General features: G+C 37.8%; 2 protein-coding genes across 2 annotated transcripts; one reads left to right on the forward strand and one right to left on the reverse strand.

Annotated features, from left to right (window-relative positions):
• Positions 1–16,374: 16,374 nt before the first annotated feature.
• Positions 16,375–20,500, forward strand: LOC140890377 (SH3 domain-containing protein 2-like). Its single transcript, XM_073298133.1, has 10 exons — positions 16,375–16,606; positions 17,269–17,391; positions 17,625–17,694; positions 17,861–18,012; positions 18,491–18,592; positions 18,817–19,017; positions 19,109–19,171; positions 19,276–19,425; positions 19,528–19,602; positions 20,103–20,500. Exons 1-10 carry the CDS (start codon positions 16,547–16,549, stop codon positions 20,217–20,219), a joined length of 1,113 nt encoding a protein of 370 aa, XP_073154234.1. The 5' UTR covers positions 16,375–16,546; the 3' UTR covers positions 20,220–20,500.
• Positions 20,501–20,740: 240 nt separating this feature from the next.
• LOC140892316 (uncharacterized) lies at positions 20,741–22,691 on the reverse strand. Its single transcript, XM_073301164.1, has 3 exons — positions 22,221–22,691; positions 21,436–21,642; positions 20,741–21,282 (listed from the first exon to the last, which is right to left on the reverse strand). Exons 1-3 carry the CDS (start codon positions 22,665–22,667, stop codon positions 21,199–21,201), a joined length of 738 nt encoding a protein of 245 aa, XP_073157265.1. The 5' UTR covers positions 22,668–22,691; the 3' UTR covers positions 20,741–21,198.
• Positions 22,692–24,088: the final 1,397 nt, after the last annotated feature.

The following is a 24,088-nucleotide window of genomic DNA, read 5'->3' on the forward strand; positions in this document are numbered from 1 at the left end:
GAAACTCAATTCAATAAAATCAAAAATTCATGAAAGTGTCTACACCAGGTTCCATCCGACCTCTAGACTCTAAAAATTTAGTTCATAATAAAATTCTGAATAAAACAAAACATGTTCAGAAAATTCAACATATTCAGAATAAAATAAAAAGATAAGATAAGAATCAAATCCGTCGTCGACGCCGTGTCCGGTCTATCGATCTCCGTCTTCGTTCTTTAAGTAAAATTCCAGATTCTTCCCAGAAATCTCACGATCAAACTCTTTCTCTGATATGTGTGTGTGGCGGCTTCTCCTCCTCTCAAGTCAGATGAAAAATTCCATTTTATATCGCTCAAGAAAAAAGCCCATTCAAAAACCCATTAAAATACTTGCTAATTAAAACATTCCAAACAGCGATCGGGGCGGGCGCAATAAGTGAAGGCGCGGGCGTGCCTTAATCTCGAAATTCCAATATTCAGAAAAATAGCAGCATCGCGATAGCACTTCTTGAAGCGCTATAGGGAAGCGCTAATCTCTAAGCCCAATTGAGAAAGCCCAACTCTGTTCCAATTCTTTTCTTCTCTTCTTTGTACGTTTCTTTCCTTCTTTTCTTTTTCCTTTCTTTTATTCTTTCCTCTTCTAAATTCCAAATAAATTCAATAATTCTTCTTTTCTCCACAAAATTCCATAATTTACTGTAAACACAAATACAACAAAATACCCACATAAATATGCTCGAAACAAATAATTAATAATTAAAATCATATATAAATTAAGTGTATAAAATACACTTATCAAATACCCCCAAACTTAGACTTTTGCTAGTCCCGAGCAAAACTATTCAAAACAATAAATTCTAAAAACTCAATCTATCTAAAACCAACAAGAATAGTCAAGAAATATTATGGATCAATGGCCTCAGCAATGATTTCAAAGAATTTTCAAATCCAATCATATCACACCCAACTAACACTTAAAAATTTCAGTCATAACAAAATAACCGCATAAACTCACAATCTTCGTAACTCACGTTTCAAAACACCCTTATCCAAGTTCAATTCAAACATTCATAGATCATGAGGACTTTTCAAGGTAGCATAAGATCAAAAATAGGAATATTTATCAAAAACACTCACAAATAGGTAAATGCAACGAATAAGTGTGTGTGCGTGTTTCGATCAAAATTCATAATCATTAAAAGCATCAATCAACAGTCCATAGGCTAAATTCTCGCAACTCTTCTCCACTAGTATATTGGGCAACTGAGACTCGGTCAATAGGATTTAATCAGCTTATAAAGTAAGGCTTGACTTATGGCTACAAATGAAGGATAAAAATTCAAATAAGGAGTAATTTATATTATGCTCAAACTCTAATTTCAACTCCTTTCATTCACAATTTCACACTTATTCTTTCTTCAATTCATTCATTTTTTCAAATTTTTTCACAAATTTTTTCTTTCTTTCACAACTTTTACAACTCTTTTTTTTTTTCTACTACCTCTTTTCATCATTTTCAATTCATCCACCACACCATTCCATTTTTTAAAAATAAAACTCGGAGAATATAACATTTTAGCATTCAAATTACTCCTTTAAAGGTAGGAATTAGTGTTTAGGCTAATTAGGTAGTCAATGTAGGACCTTGAAAAAATGACGAATGGGGGTTTAATCACACGTTTACACGCATGCCATTCGATTTTTAATAAACTCAAACAAGGTACTAGGGATAACATAGATTAATAGGTAGCTTGAAAGGCTCAAACGAATTCAGAAAAATCACCTAAATCATTCTTAATCACAGTATTGCCTGTATTTCATCTCGAAGAGTGTTCGAACTAGTTTTAGACAAGTCTCAATCCACAATTAAATCATACAAATTTCCAATCAGTGCAAAAAAAATAATCATCAGCAGTTAACGATGATTTTCACAACAAAATCAGATTTTCGCATCCATTTCTTTCTCAACTTCATTTAAAAACTCAACTCACTCACTTAAACAACAAATAAACTCAAACAAAAATTTTTATCTATGAAGCACAATAAAGCTCAACTACTCAACTATCAACCAAACAACTAAATCAAACATTGATTCATCCCCACAAACTTAATGTAATCATTGTCCCTAATGATTAAAAAAAATAATAAAAAGAACAAGGGACTCATACCTTCGACACCGAGCATCAAGACTCGGCGTCATCATTATCATCTCCATGGAAAGAAGGTGCAACATCAGCAGTATCATCAGGAGACCACTGCGGAGGAGGTGGATAAGGCACAACTATGGGAGGATAATTCTGGGCGAGAGCGGCAGTGAAGTCGTGTATATATGTCATATGTGCTTGCATCATCTTCCACTGCTTCTTCATCTGAGCAAGCACGGCCGTAGACTCATCACGAGTAGAATACTCAGTGGCCGGATACATTGGTAGTGACATAGGTCCTTCCAAATGGGAAGGTGCTGGCTCAAAGTGTGGTAGTGGCTCAGAGTGCTGCGGTGGTTCAGCTGCCTGTTCAGAAGTACCAGTCGCTTTCTTCTTTTTGTCCCGTCTCAGTGCATCAATAATTATTATAGGACCTCGAATTGGAAGAATCTGCTCCGTATCATCCCACACAACACTGCTAACCGGCAAAGTTGAGTAATCAAAGACGAGTGGGGTAAACTGATAGTCGAAGAACCCCTAACCGCAGCAATAATAGATTCCTGAATCATCCTCCCAGCATCAACAGATTTTCCAGTCACAATGCAGTACACAAGACCAGCTCTAACCTTAGTCACATCGGATGTATGCCCAGATGGCAACATCCTGGCAGCCACAAACTCATGCCAATTATCTGGTTCTCTTCTAAGAAAGATGGATGAAAATGTAATAGCTTCATCCCTCGCATTCCTCTTCCATTCCGCCCCATCCTGACACAAAGTCTGAAGTACCAGATTATCAGGAAATGGATTGTTTTTGAATGTTTGGTACTCATCATCTTCAATATTCAAGTTTGGCATGCCATAGAGATTATTAATCGTAGTCCTATCAAAAGCTACCAATTTTCCTTGAACTCGAACTTTCAGATTCACATCTTTGACCATCAAATTTGCATAAAACTCATGAATCAATGATATAACAACATCTGGCGTACTCCTAACAAATTGCTCCCAACCTCTTCTCTCAGCTTCAATTAATGCCGGAGCATCAAGCTCTCTCAAGCTCATTCCCCTTTCTTTGTGCATCCCTCTCTCCATTACATCAAAACAATACTCCTCTGTTGTGGAGTTCCAAAATCTGTGTCTATCATATGGAGCAGCAGAGGACGAAGAAAGTGCTCCCTTTCCTTTGGTTTTCGGTGACATTATAACACAATAATTCAACTCAAATCAAATGCCTCAAAGAATGCACTAAACTCTAAACAATTCCAGCAACGTTCAAACACAACTTTAACCCAAGCAATTCAACAAACACTTGGTATGCATGAAGAAAATGATATCAAAATTCACTGCATCAAACGTACTTTACACCAAAGCTCAGACAACCCAATAGCCTCAAATCACAACACGGCTCAAATGTAATAGAGAAAATTTCAGCTTTTGTACCGTTCAAGAAGACAATTTTCCAAATCCTCCAAAATTTCCATTTCTGGACGAGCGTAGAAGGATCAAGACAAATTCTGGGAATCTCAGCCTTGACATGAAGATCAAAATCCTAGAGATGGTGATATTGTTGAGTGGAAAATTTACAATGATCGTGACAGAATGTGAGATTTAGAGAGGGACTCTAAAGAGGGATCGTGATTTCTGAAGTCTGGGAGGAGCAGACTGTAGTATGGGCTTTTAAATCTCATATGTTGCGCGATAGCACTAAGTAGTGCACCGTTGAGATGCGCGATAGCGCTCGGGTTCACGCGGTTAACGTAGCGCGATAGCGCTTGTGGGAGATGCGTATTAGCGCTTGCTTTGGCGTAGTTAAGAGAGCGCGTTAGCGCTGATGGGCGCGCGGTTGGGGTGTGCGATAGCGCAAGGGATGACGCTCTTTGTTGGCGCGTTAGCGCATGGATGGCACAGCTCGGAAGCGCCATAGCGCTTGGAATTGCGCACTTGACGATTGCTGTTGGCGTAGAGAGAGCGCGGACGCTCGAGAGAAGTGGCGCGGGAGCGCCTCTAGTTCGCAAATCAATATCATTTTCTTCCGGGGTATGGCGCGGGCGCTCAGATTAATGGCGGGCGCGCCGCTTGCTCGAATTTAAGATTTTTGGAACCTGAAAAAAATAGAAAATTAAGAAAAATTAAGCTCAAAAAATTAAAATAAAAAAATACTTAAAACAATTAAATAACAAAAATTAAATAACTGAAAATAAAAGCAAATAAAATAAAAGAAAATAAAATAAAATGCTCGGGTTGCCTCCCGAGTAGCGCTTGATTTAGATTCGTCAGCCCGACTTTCACCGGTGTTAGATTTTTCCTTTCTCTTTTACTCGCCAAATAAATTTCATGAACCGCCTTTTAAATTTTACTTTCTTGTTCTTCGTGGCCTTCTTCGTTGATAAAATTGGCGCTAAACTCTTTGATTCAACCTCAACATTAGCTTTGGACAGCTCTCCAACTTCATAACCGATTCAATTAAGCACAATTCTTCAATGGGTGGAGTGGGTGCTTTCGTGAATAAGTTGAAGACCACTCGTTCGTACTCCATACCCATCGATAATTCACCCTTCTTGACATCTATTTTGGCATCAGCAGTAGCCAAAAACGGGCGTCCAAAAATCAGCGGAGCACCATGATCCGCTTCAATGTCCAATATCACAAAATCCGCTGGGAAGATAAATTTATCCACTTTGACTAGAACATATTCAAAAATTCCTAGGGGATATGTGATGCTCCGATCCGCCAACTGCAATGAAATCATAGTGGATTTCATCTCGCCCAACTCCAAGGCCCTGTAAATAGATAATGACATTAAGTTAATACTGGCCCCTAAATCACAAAGTGCATTATTAAAATGAGAACCACCAATAGATAAGGAATAGTAAAACTCCATGGATCCTTAAACTTTTGGGGCATCTTCTTTTGAAGCACCGCACTGCACTCTTCATTCAAATTCACCACCTCGTTCTCTAGCAGTCTCCTTTTCTTGGACATCATCTCCTTGATGAATTTTGCATAATTTGGCATTTGCTCCAAAGCATCAGCAAAGGGGATGTTGATGTGAATTTTCTTGAAAATCTTCAAAAATTTGGAGAACTGCTCATCCAATGCTTTCTTCTTGAACCTCTGCGGGTATGGAAGTGGAGGCTTGTACATTGGTTTTGGCTCAGGTTTAGACTCCTTCTCTTCGACTTTTTCCTCAGATTTCTCCTCTTCAACAACAGGTTCTTGGACTCCAACTTCTTTTCCACTTCTCAACTCTATGGCATTGCACTGTTCCTTAAGATTCACCTCAGTATTGCTAGGGAACTGGCCGCGGTTGTTGTCTTTCAGTGCGTTTGCCAACTGCCCAATGCTAGTCTCCATGGATTGCAATACCGCGCCCATGTTATCCATGTCCATCTCCAAGCTGTCAAGGCGAGACTCAGTTCTGGCCATCCTCTTACAAAAGTACTAACCACATCCTCCAAAGATGGCTTACCCTCACTCTTATTTGTCATGAACCCCAAAGGATTCAACACATTATTATTCTTAGCATAAGAAAAATTTTCATGATTTCGCAAGCTAGGATGGTAAGTATTAGGGACAGGGTTACCTCTGTAAGCTCCATAACCTCGGTAGCCATTAGGAGTGATATAATTAACTTCCTCTATGGCGTGTGATCCTTCAACTCCAGTTGAATCTGCAACATTAATCTTATTCAAAGAAGCTACTTGTGTAGTCAGTGCAGATAATTGAGTGGTGATGGATGTGAGAGGATCCACTGCATACACTCTAGCCGGCTTCTTGACTCCCATATGCTCATATGGCCATCGAAAACTATTAACTGTCATCTGTTCCAGCATATCGTAGGCCTGTACGGGGTCCTTTGCAAAAATAGTTCCTCCAGAAGCAGAATCCACGTTCATCCTTGTAGGCGCATTCAGTCCATTGTAAAACCACTCGATCTATTCCCAATCTGCAAAATTGTGGTTAGGACAATGTTTAAGTAATTCTTTGTACCTTTTCCACGCCTCGTATAGCTGTTCAGTGTCCAACTGCCAGAATGTGCTGATCTCTATCTTCAGTTGGGTGGATTTGGCAGGTGGAAAATATTTCGCAAGAAATTTTTCTGCCATTCTCTCCCAAGTAGTGATGCTTCCTAGCGGCAGTGATTGCAACCAACTTCTGGCTTGATCCCTGAGAGAAAAAGGAAACAAGCGTAAGCGAATAATATCCTCAGACACACCATTAATTTTTATCGTATCAGTTATCTCCAAGAAGGTGCGTAGGTGTAGGTGAGGATCAGCAGTGGCGCTCCCATTAAATTGGTTCTGTTGAACCATGTTGATCAAAGCAGGTTTCAGCTCAAAATTGTTGGCGTTGATAGTTCCTCGAGTGATTCCAGAATAGTGAGCCTGGATCGTCGGCCTGAAGTGATCTCTGATTGGAACCAAGGGAGCTTGATTTACTTCTTCAGCCATTCTTTCAATTTTTTCTCTTCTAGCTCTTCTTAAAGCACGTGCAGTGCGCTCGATCTCCGGATCAAACAGTAGAGAATTAGCATTTTGGGATCGCCGCATAGACTACAATTAAAAATAAGAAGAAATTAATTAGTAACTTAAAATAAAATAAAATAAAAACTCTAAATTAAAATCTAGACGTTGGTAACAAGACAAAAAAATAATCAAAATTTACTCCCCGGCAAGGGCGCCAAAAACTTGTTGTGAAAATTCCTCGCAAGCGTACGAGTGTCAAGTTTTAATATAGTGATAAAATCAGATATCGATCCCACAGGGAGTAATTTGAAAATAATCAGTGCTTGTAATTAAAATAGTCTAAACTTTATCTAGAAAATCAATAACTCAGAATTTTTGCAGAAAAATAAAATAAGCAGATGATTTTAATAAGCACGCACACAACTTTCAGATAAAAATCAATCAGAGAATAATGGTCTAGAGGTATAGATTTCACCTGGTTTCAACAACAATCAATCCTAATTAATTTAGTTTCATGAATTCCAGTCAATTAATAGCCAAGAACACTTAAGTTTATTATTTCCCTCTCCCAAGCAACAAATAATTTTTATCAACTACAATTCAATTCCAATATCCCTATTAAGAATTTATCGCAGTGATCTATCACAAAACAATGTTCTCTTTAAAAGCTCTGTTAAAATTATACACTCTCCCGAGCTGTATAAATAATTAACAATGTATTTTCTAATGTCCTATTCAAAATCCCCTCTCCCGAGCAATTATTTCAAATAAATATAACAAATCAATTATTGATCAGATAATTGAAAAGACAATCAATTCTAGAAAAAACAATTAATCTAGAAGAAACTCAATTCAATAAAATCAAAAATTCATGAAAGTGTCTACACCAAGTTCCATCCGACCTCTAGACTCTAAAAATTTAGTTCATAATAAAATTCTGAATAAAACAAAACATGTTCAGAAAATTCAACATATTCAAAATAAAATAAAAAGATAAGATAAGAATCAAATCCGTCGTCGACGCCGTGTCCGGTCTATCGATCTCCGTCTTCGTTCTTTAAGTAAAATTCCAGATTCTTCCCAGAAATCTCACGATCAAACTCTCTCTCTGATATGTGTGTGTGGCGGCTTCTCCTCCCCTCAAGTCAGATGAAAAATTTCATTTTATATCGCTCAAGAAAAAGCCCACTCAAAAACCCAATATTTATACTTGCTAATTAAAGCATTCCAAACAGCGATCGGGGCGGGCGCACTAAGTGAAGGCGCGGGCGCGCCTTAATCTCGAAATTCCAATATTCAGAAAAATAGCAGCAGCGCGATAGCACTTCTTGAAGCGCTATAGGGAAGCGCTAATCTCTAAGCCCAATTGAGAAAGCCCAACTCAGTTCTTTTCTTCTCTTCTCTGTACGTTTCTTTCCTTCTTTTTTTTTCCCTTTCTTTTATTCTTTCCTCTTCTAAATTCCAAATAAATTCAATAATTCTTCTTTTCTTCACAAAATTCCATAATTCACTGTAAATACAAATACAACAAAATACCCACATAAATCTGCTGGAAACAAATAATTAATAATTAAAATCATATATAAATTAAGTGTATAAAATACACTTATCAACCAGCTAGGCCCAAAAAACTCCGGATCTCAGCAACCGTCGTCGGATGAGACCAGTTTAGTACTGCCTCGATCTTGCTTGGATCCACAGATATCCCTTCACTAGAAATAACATGACCGAGAAACACTACCCGATCAAGCCAAAATTTGCACTTGCTAAACTTCGCATACAGCTGCTTGTCCCGTAACGTCTGTAAAACAATCCTTAAATGATGTGCAAGCTCATTCCTGTCATGAGAATAGGCAAGAATATCATCAATGAAGACGATGACAAATCTATCCAAATATTCTCGAAATACTTGATTCATCAGATTCATAAAGACTGCCAGTGCATTCGTTAGACCAAATGACATCACCAGAAATTCATAATGCCCGTATCTAGTTCTGAAAGCAGTCGTAGAAATATCTGAGTCTCGTACCCGCATCTGATGGTATCCAGATCTCAGATCTATCTTAGAATACACAGAAGTACCCTGTAATTGATCGAACAGATCATCAATTCGTGGCAACGGATACTTATTCTTGATGATGACATGATTCAGCTGTCTGTAATCAATACATAATCGCATCGATCCATCCTTTTTCTTGACAAACAAAACATGTGCTCCCCACGGAAAAACACTCAGACGTATATATCTCTTATCAAGCAGATCCTGCAACTGCTGTTTCAATTCCTTCATCTTTGACGGAGCCAGACGATAAGGTGCTCGGGATATAGGTGTTGTTCCTGGTATTAGATCAATACCAAATTCAACCTCTCGAACCGGAGGAAAACCAGGAATCTCATCAGGGAATACATCAGGAAACTCGCTGACTACTGGTAACTGATCAATACCCGGAATACTCGTGAACATATCAACTGCATAGATGAGGTAGCCCTCCCCGCCTAACTCTAAGACATGACATGCATTCAAAGCCGATACAAGTGGCATAGGAGGTCGCGCACCCTCATCATAAAAGTACCAGCTATCACCCTCATCCGAATGAAACTGTACCAGACGCTGATAACAATCCACAGTAGCGTGATGCAAAGTCATCATATCTATTCACAAAATACAATCAAAATCTGTCATCGCTAAAATCATCAGATTAGTAGACAACACATGACCCTCAAATTCCAGAAGACAACTCATCACTAGCCGCTTAGTTACTACCTCATGCTCCAGCGGAGTAGATACAACTAAATTCAGGTCTAATGATACATAAGGAAATCTATGTCTCTTAACAAAATGACTAGAAATAAAGGAATGCGATGCTCCAATATCAATTAAAACAAGTGCAGGAATACCACATAACAAAAAGGTACCTGCCAACATGCGATCGCTTCCCTCTGTAGCCTGCTCCTGAGATAGAGCAAATACCTGCCCCTGGGTGTGTGGGCGAAAACTGGAAGAACTAGGTGGTGCTGGCTGCTGACGTGGATAAATAGAAGCCTGAGATCCCATCTGCGATCCCGATCCACTGGCAGCTCCCATACGAGTAGGACAATCCCTCCGCAGATGTCCCTGCTTGCCACAGATGAAACAAGCACCAGATGCCTTTCGACATGCTGTCGTAGGATGCTTCCAACCACAGTGAGTACAACAATCATATTTCTTCTTCTTCCCAAACCGGAACATACATCGAAAACCACGAGATCCAGAAGAAGTAGTAGTAGAAGAAGAAGAAGTGGTACCTGACTAAACAACAGATTGAGCCCTATGCCCAAGAGATCCACCAGGCTGTCCTAACATCATCAGCTATGCTCGCATGTTGCTGTTCTCCACTTGACGGCACCGATTGACCAGAGTCTCATAAGATGTCGGATCATCACAAACAACCACCTGTGAATATATGTCCTGCTTGAGACCTTGCAGAAAGATATCATACTTGGACGCATCACTCTCATTGATATGGGGACTGTAAGGTAGCAGATCAATGAATCGCTACTGATACTCGTCAATAGTCATAGATCTCTGCCTCAGCGTAAGCAACTCCATAGATCTCGCCTGACGGATTGCTGGAGGAAAATATAATTTTTGGAACTGCTGACGAAAATCCTCCCAAGTCACGCGTCCTCTCTCAGTACGTGCCTGAGCTGCCTTGGCATCCCACCATAATCGTGCACGTTCATCTAGAACAAACTCTAAAACCTCCATCTCCTGCTCCTCAGTACATTCGAAAGCTCGAAATGCACTTTTGATCCTGGCCATCCAATTCCTTGCCTCCTCAGGATTTTCGCCTCCCATTAAGGGTTTCGGTGCTACTTGCAGAAGTTTATTAATCGTATAGCGACGTCTACCCTCATGGTGATGGGGATGCTGATGGCCACCTTCCTGACCAACACTGCCATGGCTCTCGTCACCTTTATCAGCCATATCTGAAAAAGATTTGCACATTTAAAATCCCAAATGCACAATAAATACTCAATACTAGACTAAATCCCAAGTCCTAATCCCAAAATCTATGCATTCTCTGATACCACATATATAGTGACCCAGTAGTGAATCACCTACTAACTGGCAACTATAGCATGCATTAACTTAATTAAAGCATAATTACTGAACAGAGTAAAATGTGCGGAAACATAACCCATAATGTACATATCAAAGCTTAATACAGTAGTTCAAAGCTTATTCTCAATGGCGATACAACCATATCGAAAAGAAATAAAGTAAACATTATACAGCTATATCGAATCCTGCTGTATAAAATATCCCCTACAAGCTCCTTCTCCCTAGTCCTTCCTCAAACTCCCAGCTCCGTCCATCCTGCGACCTGCCCCGTGGAATGGGGTGTCCAAGATAATAACTAGGACGTGAGCGACTAATGCCCAGTACATAAACATGAGTAAACATATGTATATGATGCATGCAATCGTGATGACGGGTAATAAGTGTAACACCCGGTATTTTTAAATACGTAAATCCGCATGCATAATTAGGATATTTAATTATTTAAATTTTAGATTTATGGGTTAAATAATTATGTGAATTATTTGTGCATGATTTAATTTATTTTTAAGCATTTAACCCATAATTAGTAATTTTTTTATGATTTTTAGTATTTTAATTATTTGATCGCGTAGACGGGACCGTGGACGGACGAGATGACAACTTTCCACCCAAATTATTTTATGAGTCTTTTTAGAGCCCTAAAATATTATTTTGAGTTTTATTATCTCAAAATTTTAAATATTTAATTTTATATAATTTTAGGAGTCCATTTTATTCAAAATTAGCCAAAATATTGACTTTTTAGTATTTTTAAAATTCCCTTAAATTGTAATTTCGAGATTTTAAATTTAGTTATCAGATTTTAACTTTTAATTAGGAGTTTAAGTTGTATATTTTATATTTAAAACCTTTTATCTATATTTAATTAACCTATATTTTTAATTAACACAAAAAAAAAAAATCAAAACCTAATCTATCCCAAACCCTTAACCGATCCCTCACCCTCTTAGCCGCCTCCCTCCCTTTCCATTCATCTTCTTCATCGAGCAACCCTAAGGAAGAACACCATAGACACGTTTTTGAAGGTCCAAGGCAAGTCGTCGTCGTCCTGTCGTCCCGGAGTCGTCTCACGCCCGTTTTTCTTTGAATTCATCGGTGAAAGGCATGATTTTCCTTCTCTTTTTAAGCACCATATCAGTATGTATTATGTAGGTGAAGTGTATGCATCGAAACTTCTTATTATTTTTTCAGAAAATGTTTTGGCTTTATTGTTTGCAACTTGTTCATGTGTTTGCTCATTCATCTCACAATTTCTTCAAGCATGGCTCGTGTATGGCTGCTGGGCAAGGTTCATGGTTGTCTTAAGGTCCCTAGGGTCGAATAACTTGGGTGGTATGAGCCATGAGTGGTCTGAAACAAAGTTATTCTTTTCTGTGCATCAATTCGCACAGATTTGGGTTCTGTGGTAGAAGTCTTCGTTCTCCCTCTTCAGGCCACGGTTTGGGGTGAGGTCTAAAGGGTTTGAACCTCCTAGATGTTGGCTAGGATTGAGAAGTGGTTTCACTGAAAAATATGGCCGGAGTAGGGAGAACGATTAGATTTACGGAAGCCGCGCAGGCTGGACGCGAGCTGGAAAATACAGCAAGTTGTAAGGCTTCGTTCTCCTTCCTCGGACCACCGTTTGGGCTGGTTCTTAGCTTGTTGGAAAGGTCTAGAGGTGGGCTAGCTAGTGGGGTTGTTTCTCCGGCCAGGGAGTGACCGGAGCCAGCCGGCAACAGGCCACAAAGCCTGCTGCCCGCGCAGCCGAGAAGAGAAGGGGGAGGGAAGGAGGGGCTACGGGTTTGGGGTTTTGGAGAGTGGATCCGGGTCGGGTCTGTGGATCCGGGTCGGGGTAGTAAGTCATGGGTTATGTTAGTTGGTCCGGGTTCGGGTCAAGTTAGTCGGGCTCGGGTATTTTTATTTTTAAGTTTTAAGTTTAATTAAGTGTTTAATGGGCCTAATTAAATCTCAAAATTTATTTGGGCTCCATTTAATTATTTTGGGTTGAGTTTAATTTATTTGGGCTTTTAAAATTTTAATTAAGTTAGTCCATTAATTTTATGGGCTTTTGAGCCCATAAAAGTTATTGGGCCAGTCTTTGGGCTTTCGGGCCCATTGGGCCAGATTAAGTTATTTTGGGCCTATGATGTTTTAATGGGCTTTAATTATTTAATTGGGCTTAGAATAATTTTTATTGGGCTTAAGTATGTTATTGGGCCAGTCTAAGTGTTAATGGGCCAGATTTAAGTAATTGAGCTTGAGAGTTAGGGCCAGCAGTCCAGTACAATCCATGAGAAAATTTCATGTGTCCTGATTATATATTTAATTATTTTTATGCATTGAAGTTATTTTAATATTTATATGTTAGTAAGAAATTAAATTAAATATATATGAAGGACACACATTTTATTTAAGTACATGCATCCATGAAATAATTTTATGCATAATTGAATGTTTAAGGTTGAGCAATAATAAAATATTTTATGTTTAAGGGGGATTCGTCCCCATATGTGACCTATTGAAGGGCAGTTTACTGCCAATTTAAGAGGTGATTCGTCACCGCCACGTACGTTGGTTTCCACGCTGATCAGTATTTAATGTATGATTTAAGGTTACACTACGGATACAACCATGCGATGTTAGAAAATTAATTGCTCAACAATGTTATGTATTATGTTATTTAAGTTTATTTAAGTTAAGTTATGTTATGAAATTTTTAAGCATGCTCATTCATGTATATGTATGTATTAGTATTTAATTGTTTTAAATTATTTTAAACTCTTGTTATGTTAGCATGTTGGGCCTCTAGGCTCACTACACTGGTATGGTGCAGGTGAGTACGTTGAGGATGATGTTGTACCCACCGGAGGCGAGGATGTATGAGTGGACATGCAGTGACCCCGTGACCGTGATAGATGTTATGAGTCACATGCATGTTTTATTTATGTCAGCATGTTACATATTTTATATTATTTTTCAGTAGTTGTGAGTTTTGAATATTTTATTGAATATTTTCAGTGCATGCAAATTTTAATCATTTTATTTGTGCAGTATTTTTAATTAAATGTTTGACTCAGATGTTTATTTTATTTTAAAGAATGTATTTTTATTTTAGTATTTAATTGTTTATTTATTTATTTATTTATTTTAAATCTTTTTATTCTGTGCATATATGTATGGGCATATATGTACATATTTTATTTAGTAAGTATATAAAAAAAAAAAAAAATTCCGCATATTTATTTATTAATTATAGAGTTAGGGTCGTTTCAATAAGTCATATGAAAGTCATGCTAATAACTGGAGCCAATGAGTGTTTTGACAGCTCGGATCAAACCTCTGGGTACACCACCCTCGCCTAGAACACCCCACTATAAGGTACATCCGGTTCTAGAATATCTCCTAGAACCCCCCGTTATAGCGCTACATCCGGCTCTAGACTAAATACAGGTATAACAAAAGAATAAGCTCAACATGTATGCGCACATGACATATGAATATGAAAAGCAGTAAACCATACATCATGGCACATAATAATGCCAAGTAAATGCAACATATAAACATGTATACTCGCTGGAAATCTCAGTCAATGTGTATGTACCTCCTACGTGCTAGTTCGAGTATAATTCAGGACCTAGATACAAAGTGTTCATCCGTCGTTAACCATTTGAAAATGCAGTTCGGGTGCCCTCTATAAAGTTTAGTTCGGGTCGGGAATATCAGGTCGGGTCTTTCCAATATTGGCTCGGGTCGGATCTCTCGATCTCTTAGTTCGGGTCGGGAAATTGTAGTTCGGGTCGAGATTCAATATCCTCACTTGAGCATGGTCTCACTCTGAAAAATATGCTTTGAAATGAATCTGCGACCCCCTATTTATAGGCAAATATCTGGGGTGTTCGGGATTCTCAAACCAATGTCGAGACGTCCGAGCTCGTGTATGCATGCCACGTATCAAATGCTTGAGCTGAGTCATTACCATTTTTGACACCTCATGCTTAGGCGCCAGCTGTCACGCATGCAAGCGTTCACACACCTGCCTGCCTGTTCTTGAGGGTTTGGGCTTCCCTAATAGCAGTTCGGGATTCCCTAACAGCAGGTCGGGATTCCTTAATAGCAGTTTGGGATTCCCTAGCAGCTTTTCAAACTTCCTTAGTAACGAAATTCCCTAACAGGCTAACAGCAGAATTCCCTAGCCGTAGAATCCCTAGCAAGAGAATTCCCTAGCTAAAGAATCCCTAGCTGTATAATCCCTAGCAGCAGATTCCCTAACTGCTCATGTTTCCCTAGCTACTCATATTCCCTAGCTGCAGTTCAGCAGCTCAACAGTTCAACAGTTTAGACTGGACCCTTAATCATGATTATCATATTATTATCTTAAAATAGAATCTGGGTTACTACAATTGACATCCCTAGTAAGAACCTCCCCTGTGAGCACGGGTAATGTGGCAGATGACTCAACATTTTTTAAAAAAAGAAAATTGGCCTCATAGCCATTCTAGATTCCTATGAACTTAACTACAAGAAGCATCTCAAAAGCTCTTTCAGATCATATTTTCGCATAAAAGATTAAGGCCAACACTGGGTAGGCAATTTTGTCTTGATCAGTCCGACATTTTACGTACCCAGGTCGCACTTGTACGCTTGCACACAACAAAAGTCAAGCATTTTTCAATGCAAATAGGACCCTTGATTTGCACCCCCTGCGCAGGCGCGTGAGAGAGAGCCTCTTGACCAATTATTCTTACAACTTTATAAAGTGTAACATATTATAAGCTTTTTTTTTTCTATTCAATGTGGGATACTCCCACATGCCTTGCATATGACAAGATCAATTTTCATTTATTATGGAAAAATCCCAATATAATCTCAACCCAATAAATCTCAAAGTCCAACAGTAGTAGAGTTACATGAGAGTGTGGATGAGGGGTTAGTTCGACCCTACCCCATGGGTATTGGGGTAGGTGGAACTCACTCATTGGTCCAATCATGTGAGCCCCACATCAATGATATGAGGTCCACATCATTTGGATCAATTACATGTTTCCTCCTATCCCATAGGGTAAAACCCATGAGGTAGGACCGAATTTTCCGTGGATGAGGAAGGAAGCTGAGGTGGCAGTGGTGATGCTCCATGGGCGGGTGTGGAAGGCGGGAGAAGAGTCGAGGAAGTATTTGGTATGTGGATATTTGGGTTCTGTTGAAGAATGGAGGAGATTTTGGGCTTTTTGCATGTGTTGATGCAACGATTGTTTGTTTGTTTGTTTATTTGTTTTTTTTTTTTTTAGTTTTTTGAGTTGAAAGGGAGAGAGGATTGTCACAATTGAATATCGAACTCGAAATCTCGTCTCATATTTAAAATTTTGATATCAAATGAGTTATATGTCATCGACCATGCCGTGGTTATTTTATGAAAACTAAAATTGAAAACTCAATACACCAAAGCTCAAAATTGGACAAATGAACGAATTAAAAAATATTTTTCCCTTTAACAAATTTTTACAAAAAATTGAAAAGAAAATTTCATGGAGCGGGGATCTAAAACGTCGGCCCGTCAATTAACTTTTCCAACGCCGGCCCCTGGTTATAAAGTTTTGAAATTTTTGTTGATGTTTTTAATTATTGAGAAAAAAAACTATCTTTTTTTTTTAAAAAACCCACAATATATTTTCTTTCTCGAAATTCAAAATCGCAGATCAAGAATCAAATAAAATCATTTCATCCACAGAGTAAAGGTTCCGCTCGAGTTGCCATTCATTTTTCAATCGCATCCCTCCTCTTCTTCGTTCTCTTCCGAATTGAAAATCCCAACACAGATTTGTTCAAGCACACGCATATATAGATACGAATTCAAAGTCTATAGATCGACCCGTTTATGGATGCCATCAAAAAACAAGCCTCCAGGCTCCGAGAACAGGTCGCAAGGCAACAACAGGTGATATTTTCTCTCCTTATTCACAGATCAGTGTGTATTCGAGCTCATCTGTGTATCACATATCGATTTGTATACGAAATCCGTGTAACGCGGTACATAGATCTTCACAAGTCATCGGTTGTTTCGCATTGCGCGGTTTGTGTGTGAGTTTGATCATTTTATCTGTTCCAGCGTTAGGAGTCCAGTGTACCTAGAAGTGCAATCGCTTTCGTTCAGGTTATCTTTCGATAGCATTAATTTCATTTTCCTTGTAAGCAATCAATTTTTGACAACTGTAGATGTGGTATTTGTGGTTCGAATGTTGACTCATTAGCTCGTACTGGCTTCTAAGTGTGCAGTTTTTCTGGTTGAGTGTGAGATTGCTATGTGTGAATTGTTGAATAGTTTCGTGTGAAGGCTGAATTAATGAAATGAACCTGACACAAGCTTTATGCGTGTATTTGTTTTCACTTTTCAATGTGTGGTTTTATGCTAATGCCTGGGGTTTATATTCTGTTTGATATCTGATGAGGCCAATTATACTGGGTCAATTTTGAGTTACTCTTTCATTCAGCCTGCCCTAGCTAGTTTTTGTCTTGTGATGATTTTACCTGTTTTTGTGAGCTTTTTTGAAGTGATTTTGTTTAGTGTCTAATACTGCCTCATTTATGAGATCATTTCAGGCTGTCTTTAAGCAATTTGGAGCAGGGGCTTATGGAGGCTCAGACAATGTTGCAACTGATGATCCCGAACTCATGCAGCACCAGAAGCTTGAAAGGCTCTACATATCTACTCGTGCTGCCAAGGTTATTTTTCTTCAGTTAAATCTTTTTCTATTTCGTATCTGTCAAGTATAATCTAGTAAACGAGTATCTTCAAGTGTGTGCATGTGGGGTACTGACATGCGGCACAGTTATGCATTCTTGTTTTTGGAATCTCCCAAGTCTCTGAATGTTTTGGTACCTTCTCTGAAATAGAGCAGATACTCACGCCTTGGTAAAAACCTATGTTTAACTTTTCTTTTGTCTTCCATTTTCAGCATTTTCAAAGAGACGTTGTCCGTGGTGTTGAAGGGTATATTGTTACCGGGTCTAAGCAAGTTGAGATAGGTCATCTAAATAACCCGAATGCGACTCTTACATTAATATTTATACATGTCTACTTTTTGTCACAATCACTGGTCTAGGGGAACCAACTATTATATCACTTAAATTAGTTGGTTGGCCACTGTAATTTGTAAGATGTTGATTTCTCTATTTTACATGTTTTGTTTAGGAACTAAAATGTCAGAGGATAGCAGGAAGTATGGAGTCGAGAACACATGTACCAGTGGCAACTTATTATCAAAAGCTGCATCAAATTTTGCACGAGCTCGTGCTCAAATGGAGAAAGAACGCGGAAATCTCTTAAAAGTTTTGGGTACACAGGTTATAATCATGACTTTCTCACCTCCAAATTCCAATGGAATGCTTAGTTGTTGTAATCACGTGCCATTACTTTTTTATATTCCTGTTAATATTTTCCATAATCTTGTTTTGGAGGTAACACAAGGGGTTTCTTGCAGAATTGCTAATTACTTCCTGCAAACATTATGATACCCTGTTTAATAATTTGCCCCATTTTCTACTGCCCCGTAGCTGTTAGTTTGTGCGGCACGATTATGTCAAATTTCTCCTTATGTCTAAGTAAGATATTCTATTAAATTATTATTTAGAAAAATTGGTGTTGGTGCATTGTGGTGGATCTTATCCAATTGATACTCTTAAATGTTTTTGTATCATCACAAATTCACAATATTATATCTACTATTAGTGTTAGGACTTAGTTTTAATAATTGTGTTCTATCACATTTGGGTTCCTTTTTTGCTGCATTGTTTAAACTTAATGGCTTGACTCTTCTATCAGGTGGCTGAACCATTAAGAGCTATGGTAATGGGAGCTCCACTAGAAGATGCTCGCCATCTTGCTCAGAGATACGATAGAATGCGGCACGAGGCGGAAGCTCAGGTACTTTAATGTAATTATGCTGTTCTGTGTGGAGGTTATGCGAATTTATTTCCATATTTTCTGTTTCTGTTAAAAAGATTTTGGCTCCTAGCATCTATTATGATTTTTTTTATGTTTATCCATTTATAATATCAGCTGTAAATTATCTCCTTTTATTTAAGTTGTATTATATTTGATTTAATCTGCCTCTCACTAGACATTCCATGTTCTTTTAACCTAGATAGGCTGTTGATGTTGCCAAAAAACAAGCCAAAGTCAGAGAAGGAACTGCCCATCCTGACATGGTTTTGAAACTTGAAGCAGCTGAAATTAAACTGCATGACCTGAAGTCTAATGTGGCCACTCTGGGAAAAGAAGCAGCTGCAGCAATGGCTGCTGTGGAATCTCAACAACAAAGATTGACACTTCAACGACTAATAGCCATGGTAATGATTTCTGATTTCTCAACGAACTGAGTAAAGGTTCTACTACCAGTCTTGTCAATTGTCTCTAAAGTGTTTTGCTTCTGTATTCTAGGTTGAAGCAGAACGAGCCTACCATCAGCGTGTTCTTCAAATTCTTGACCAATTAGAAGGCGAGGTAGGTGCAACAGTCTTATCTGTTCTGGAGAAGGAGAAAGTTAGCCTGTTGTATGACTTTTTAACTTTAGAATCTGAAACATCATTTATTTCGGGTGTTTTTAGATGATGTCAGAGCGCCAAAGAATTGAAGCTGCTCCTTCTCCAAGCATGGATAGTGTGCCTGCTCCTCCATCTTATGAAGAAGTAAATGGTGCTACTACTTCACCTGCACAGAATGGATTAAGTGATGGCATGGGATACTTTCTTGGGGAAGTAAGTCTGAATTTTAAAGTTAATATGCAAGGTGTGAAACTCTGACAGGGGATTTGACGGTAATTGATAAATTATGTCCATTTTCCAATGCTTCTACCACAGGTTGTGTACTCTTATCAAGCAGAATCTGATGTGGAGCTTAATTTGTCAATTGGAGACTATATTGTTGTGCGAAAGGTTTGCTATTCTTTGATTGAGTTATACTCGATTGCCAATATATTTGAGCAAGGATACTGAAAATTTTCTGCACTCGCAGCTTAGCCTGATAGATGCATGCAATTACATGATAATGTTACAAGGCATGCATGATAACATTAATAAATATCTGTAGGTGATACCGAAATTATGATAGTTATTTTAGGCTGAGGTCCTTGTGGATGACATGGTTTTGTGACCAGAAAATAAAATATACTCAGCTAGTTAGCTGCATCCGCTTACGGCTTATCCACCTCAAACTTGTGCACTCATTGAAAAGCCTTGGGTCATATTAAGGCTGATTACCTTTAAGCTTTGTTTTAGTTGAATGGTTTTGTTATGGTTTTATACGAAATCGGCCATCTCAGTTGATTAGAAGTTCTCGTGCTCGTTTTGTCGTGGAAGAATTTTTTGATTTCACAAGTTCACAAAATATAGCAGACGCAACAAATAGCTAATTATTTTTCCTTTCCTTTTTCAAGGTTTCAAATAATGGCTGGGCCGAAGGGGAATGCAAAGGAAAAGCAGGTTGGTTTCCATTTGGATACATCGAAAGACGAGAGCGTGTTCTTGCTAGTAAGATAGCGGAAGTTTTCTGAACTCATCAGCATTATGGTGGAGTTTCGAAAGTCAAAATACAACATTTTGTATCAATGTGTCCTTGATAATTAAACGCATCTGCACCAGCAGCTTCCTGCGTGCTACTGCTATATACTTACCCATTTCCCGTTTGCTTTTATAAATGTATTATTGCTCCCGTTAGAGCTTTGAGCAGCATACCTTTGAGAACCATTTTCCTTTTGTTTTATAAATATTAATGATTTATGTTTTCAAATTTGGCCTCCTGTTTCATAGTTTAGTTTATTGTGCAGTGTACGCAGAAATCCCATTTGACAAATGACGACTTGCTATTTCTGCGTTATATTGGATCGTTAGTATTCATTCTGAAATCACTTTCTACTCAGAAAAGTACAAGTTGATGGCAAATGTATTTCGCAAAATCTTACAATTATTATCTTGTTACTAGTCATCATTATGCCACTAGGATAGTTCAACGTGAATTTGAAATCAATTTGCGTTTGAAATTATATAAAAATCTAAAAGCCACATTTTTTGCTTGCCTTCTTCAAATACCATTAGGAAAGGCTTCCCGTTTTAAGGACTCTACATTGAAACACATTCTGTGCCTAATTCCTGTTTCAATGCATACATGCAGAACACTGGAAAATATCAACACTTTAGGCAACACCATTCTACAGGAATTTCACCCATCAAAACTTTTTTAGTCCATATGTTAGCACGTACAATAGGGAGTTGCAGCATAGGATGCTTTCATCATACAATCCCTCCACACTGGAAGTCATTTTCGTTATATGTTGTTCAGTCATTCACTAGAATCCGTCCCAAATAGTGGAGAAAACTTCATCACCTCAAGAATCTTTTATATATCAGGCAACTCAGTAAACCCCACGAACAAGCATGGACTCCAAAACTTCACTTTCATCCTTAAGTTGGGTCTGATGGCTTTGCATGATATGCGATCCATTGGGTTTTCGTAGTCGGAAAAATCATGACAACTCAAAATCTGCTACTTCCTCGCCGGCCACCGCCAAATTTCCTTTGCTCTTGTCCTGGCCCTGTCTTTGGCCTCGGTCTCTCACTCTGCATTTCAGTTCAGAACGAAATTTAAAACATTATATACTGGGAAGGGAAGTTCTTGTTGGTCTGCTTGATCCACCAGTGTCATAAAATTCAAGAACAGAAGAAAGAAACTTCGAAACGCCTACAATATATGTAAATACATAAAAGATTTACCCTTGGCGATTGTTTTGACATAGATAGCCTTTTCAAATAAACCCTTTGAACTTGTTTCTTCTTCTCTTCTGCCTTTAGCTTTGCGATGCTTGGCCTGTAAAGAATCACGGTTCTACCGATCTGCCCAACAATTACCGAACCAGTCATTGCCTCCAACTGCTTCAGCACATCATCAAATTCTCCGGGACAGGTACCACGTACTTTGAGCTGACATAATGTTGAACAATCAACGCAAAATATTTTCTTTTCATCCCTACTAGTATAGCACCAAATATAGTATATTTTGAATCAACTATCAGTGTTAACTAAATGAAATTAATGGCAAATCCCATAATACCAATCAAAATGTTGTATAAAAAGCATCTAACAAAGTAAAAAATGAAAACCTCAATTCAATCCATGGCGGGGTACATGGCAGTCTAAACTGTACACATTTTTATGCTATTCGACGAGCTGGAACAGATTGATCATCCTCTTGTATCAAAGCAATACGGAGCAAAGTTTACGCATTTGCATAAACTTCAACAAAAACTAGAAAAAACAGACTTTTAAACACCAAGTAAATAAATTTAACGATAAAACACATCAAATTGCACATGTTTTCAATTGAAGACAGATAAATGAGGCTGGCATTTTCAGAACGACATTATATTTTGGCTAATCGTGCCGCGTCTCAAAACAATTTCATGACATTATATTGCCTTCACTGTCTCTCTGACATTTTTGCCATCCATTATCTTAAAGAATCCTAAACCACAGTTTTCACATACCGAATTTACAATTACCTTGAGAAGTTCATTGGCTTCGAGGGTTTCAATCAACGCCGTCACAACGGTGTCGGTGACGCCAGATTTTCCAACCTGCTGAGACTTGAGCTTTTTGCCCAAACTGTGAGCATAGGAAGCCAAATCTTTCTTCTCCTTCACGCTGAGAGTCGGAAGCTCGATTTTTGAACTCGAAACCCTCCCTAAACCTTCGGATGCATCTACACTGGAACTAATCTCGATTTCTGAATCGGTTTCCTCGATATCCAGCACAGAAACATCATCTTCTATCCGCTGTGAGATGGCGCGCGGAGAAGGGAAGAATCTTAGAGTCCTCGAGAAGGCACGAGATGGTTTCGTTTGGAGGGGAAGAGATTGCTTGGGTTGAAGAAATGGAAATGGATGGAGGAAGGGGAGGACGAAACGACGTAGTATCAGATGTGGGGAGGAGGCAAATAGTGTCGCCATTTCCAAACTCGGTTGCAGGGTAATGGCCCGTTTGAAGTAATGAATTGTGCAGTCTTTTTTTTTTTTTTTTTTTATATATATCTATTAATCTATTAATTAATTAATTATTATTAATTATTATTATTATTATTAATAATTATTATTAATTATTAATTATATTATATTATATTTATATATTATCTAAAAGAGTGAATAAAAGGGCAAAGTTTTACAATTGTAAATTTATAATTTTGTCATTTTATTCACTCTTCTATGTACTCCACCAACATATCTACAAGAGTATAAGAGTAAATATGTATAGCACACTTCATGTATAATAGAGAGATATAAAAGTAAATATATGTTAGTCATTAATCTAATAATAAATATTAATATTATTATTATTTTTGTTGGCTATTAAGACAAAATTAAATACATGAAATTAAATACATGAAATTATATGGCCACCGTTTCGAAAATGAGAAGCGCCCGTGAAGGTTTGCAGATCCTTTTTAATCTAATAATATATTATTATTATTATTATTATTTGGCTATTAAAACAAAATTAAATACATGATGAAATTAAATACATGATAAAATTATATGGGTAGCCGTTTCTTCACCTGGCCGCTCAACTCCACTAAATCTACTCTAACCACTAATCCCCTCCAACGTTCCAAAAAAAAAAAACCACTCAAAGGAGAATAAACAAAGGAAAAGAGAATCGACTGGGTATGCTCTTGGGATTTACTACATTTTTTATGTTCTTGGTGTTTGGTATCATTCTCGATTTTAGCATTTAATTAAATACAATTGTCTTGGATTTTTGCTTCATTCTTTTAATGTTATCTTATCGTTTTGATTTTAATTTGTTAACATTTATTTGGGTTGTAAATGACTGACTGTAGTCTCTGGTGTAGAATTTTTTAACTTCGTCTCCCAATTTTACGTATTATAATTTTCTCTTGAATGACAGAATTTTTTTTTTAAAAAAAAATTATGAAAATTGTACACTCATTTTCAAACAGCGGAGCTTCTGGTCTACCCGGATGATAATGGAATTTTCAATCTTGAATTTTTTCATTACAAGATATTCCTATTTCAAGAGCTGGCGTTTTGTTAGAGTTTTTGGGTAGTTCAAGTTTTATCTTCTGGTGTTCTTAAAATTTCTACTTTGTAGTAAATTTTGTAATTCTACATGAATGCTTATCAGAGATTAACAATGTACGATGCTAAAAATGAGGTTCAAACCTGGAGGATTGAGCATGTTGAGGTATTTAGAAAATGGGTGGGCATTAGTTGAAATGCACAGGAAATTTTAGATCTAAAATATGTTTTGCAACCAGTTAATTATCATATACATATAATTTTTTGTGTATCATCATGATGAGAATCTATTATCTATTACCTATCTAAAAGAGTGAATAAAAGGGCAAAGTTTT

This window comes from Henckelia pumila, chromosome 3 (assembly GCF_033568475.1).
Source record: "Henckelia pumila isolate YLH828 chromosome 3, ASM3356847v2, whole genome shotgun sequence".
Lineage (NCBI taxonomy): Eukaryota > Viridiplantae > Streptophyta > Magnoliopsida > Lamiales > Gesneriaceae > Henckelia > Henckelia pumila.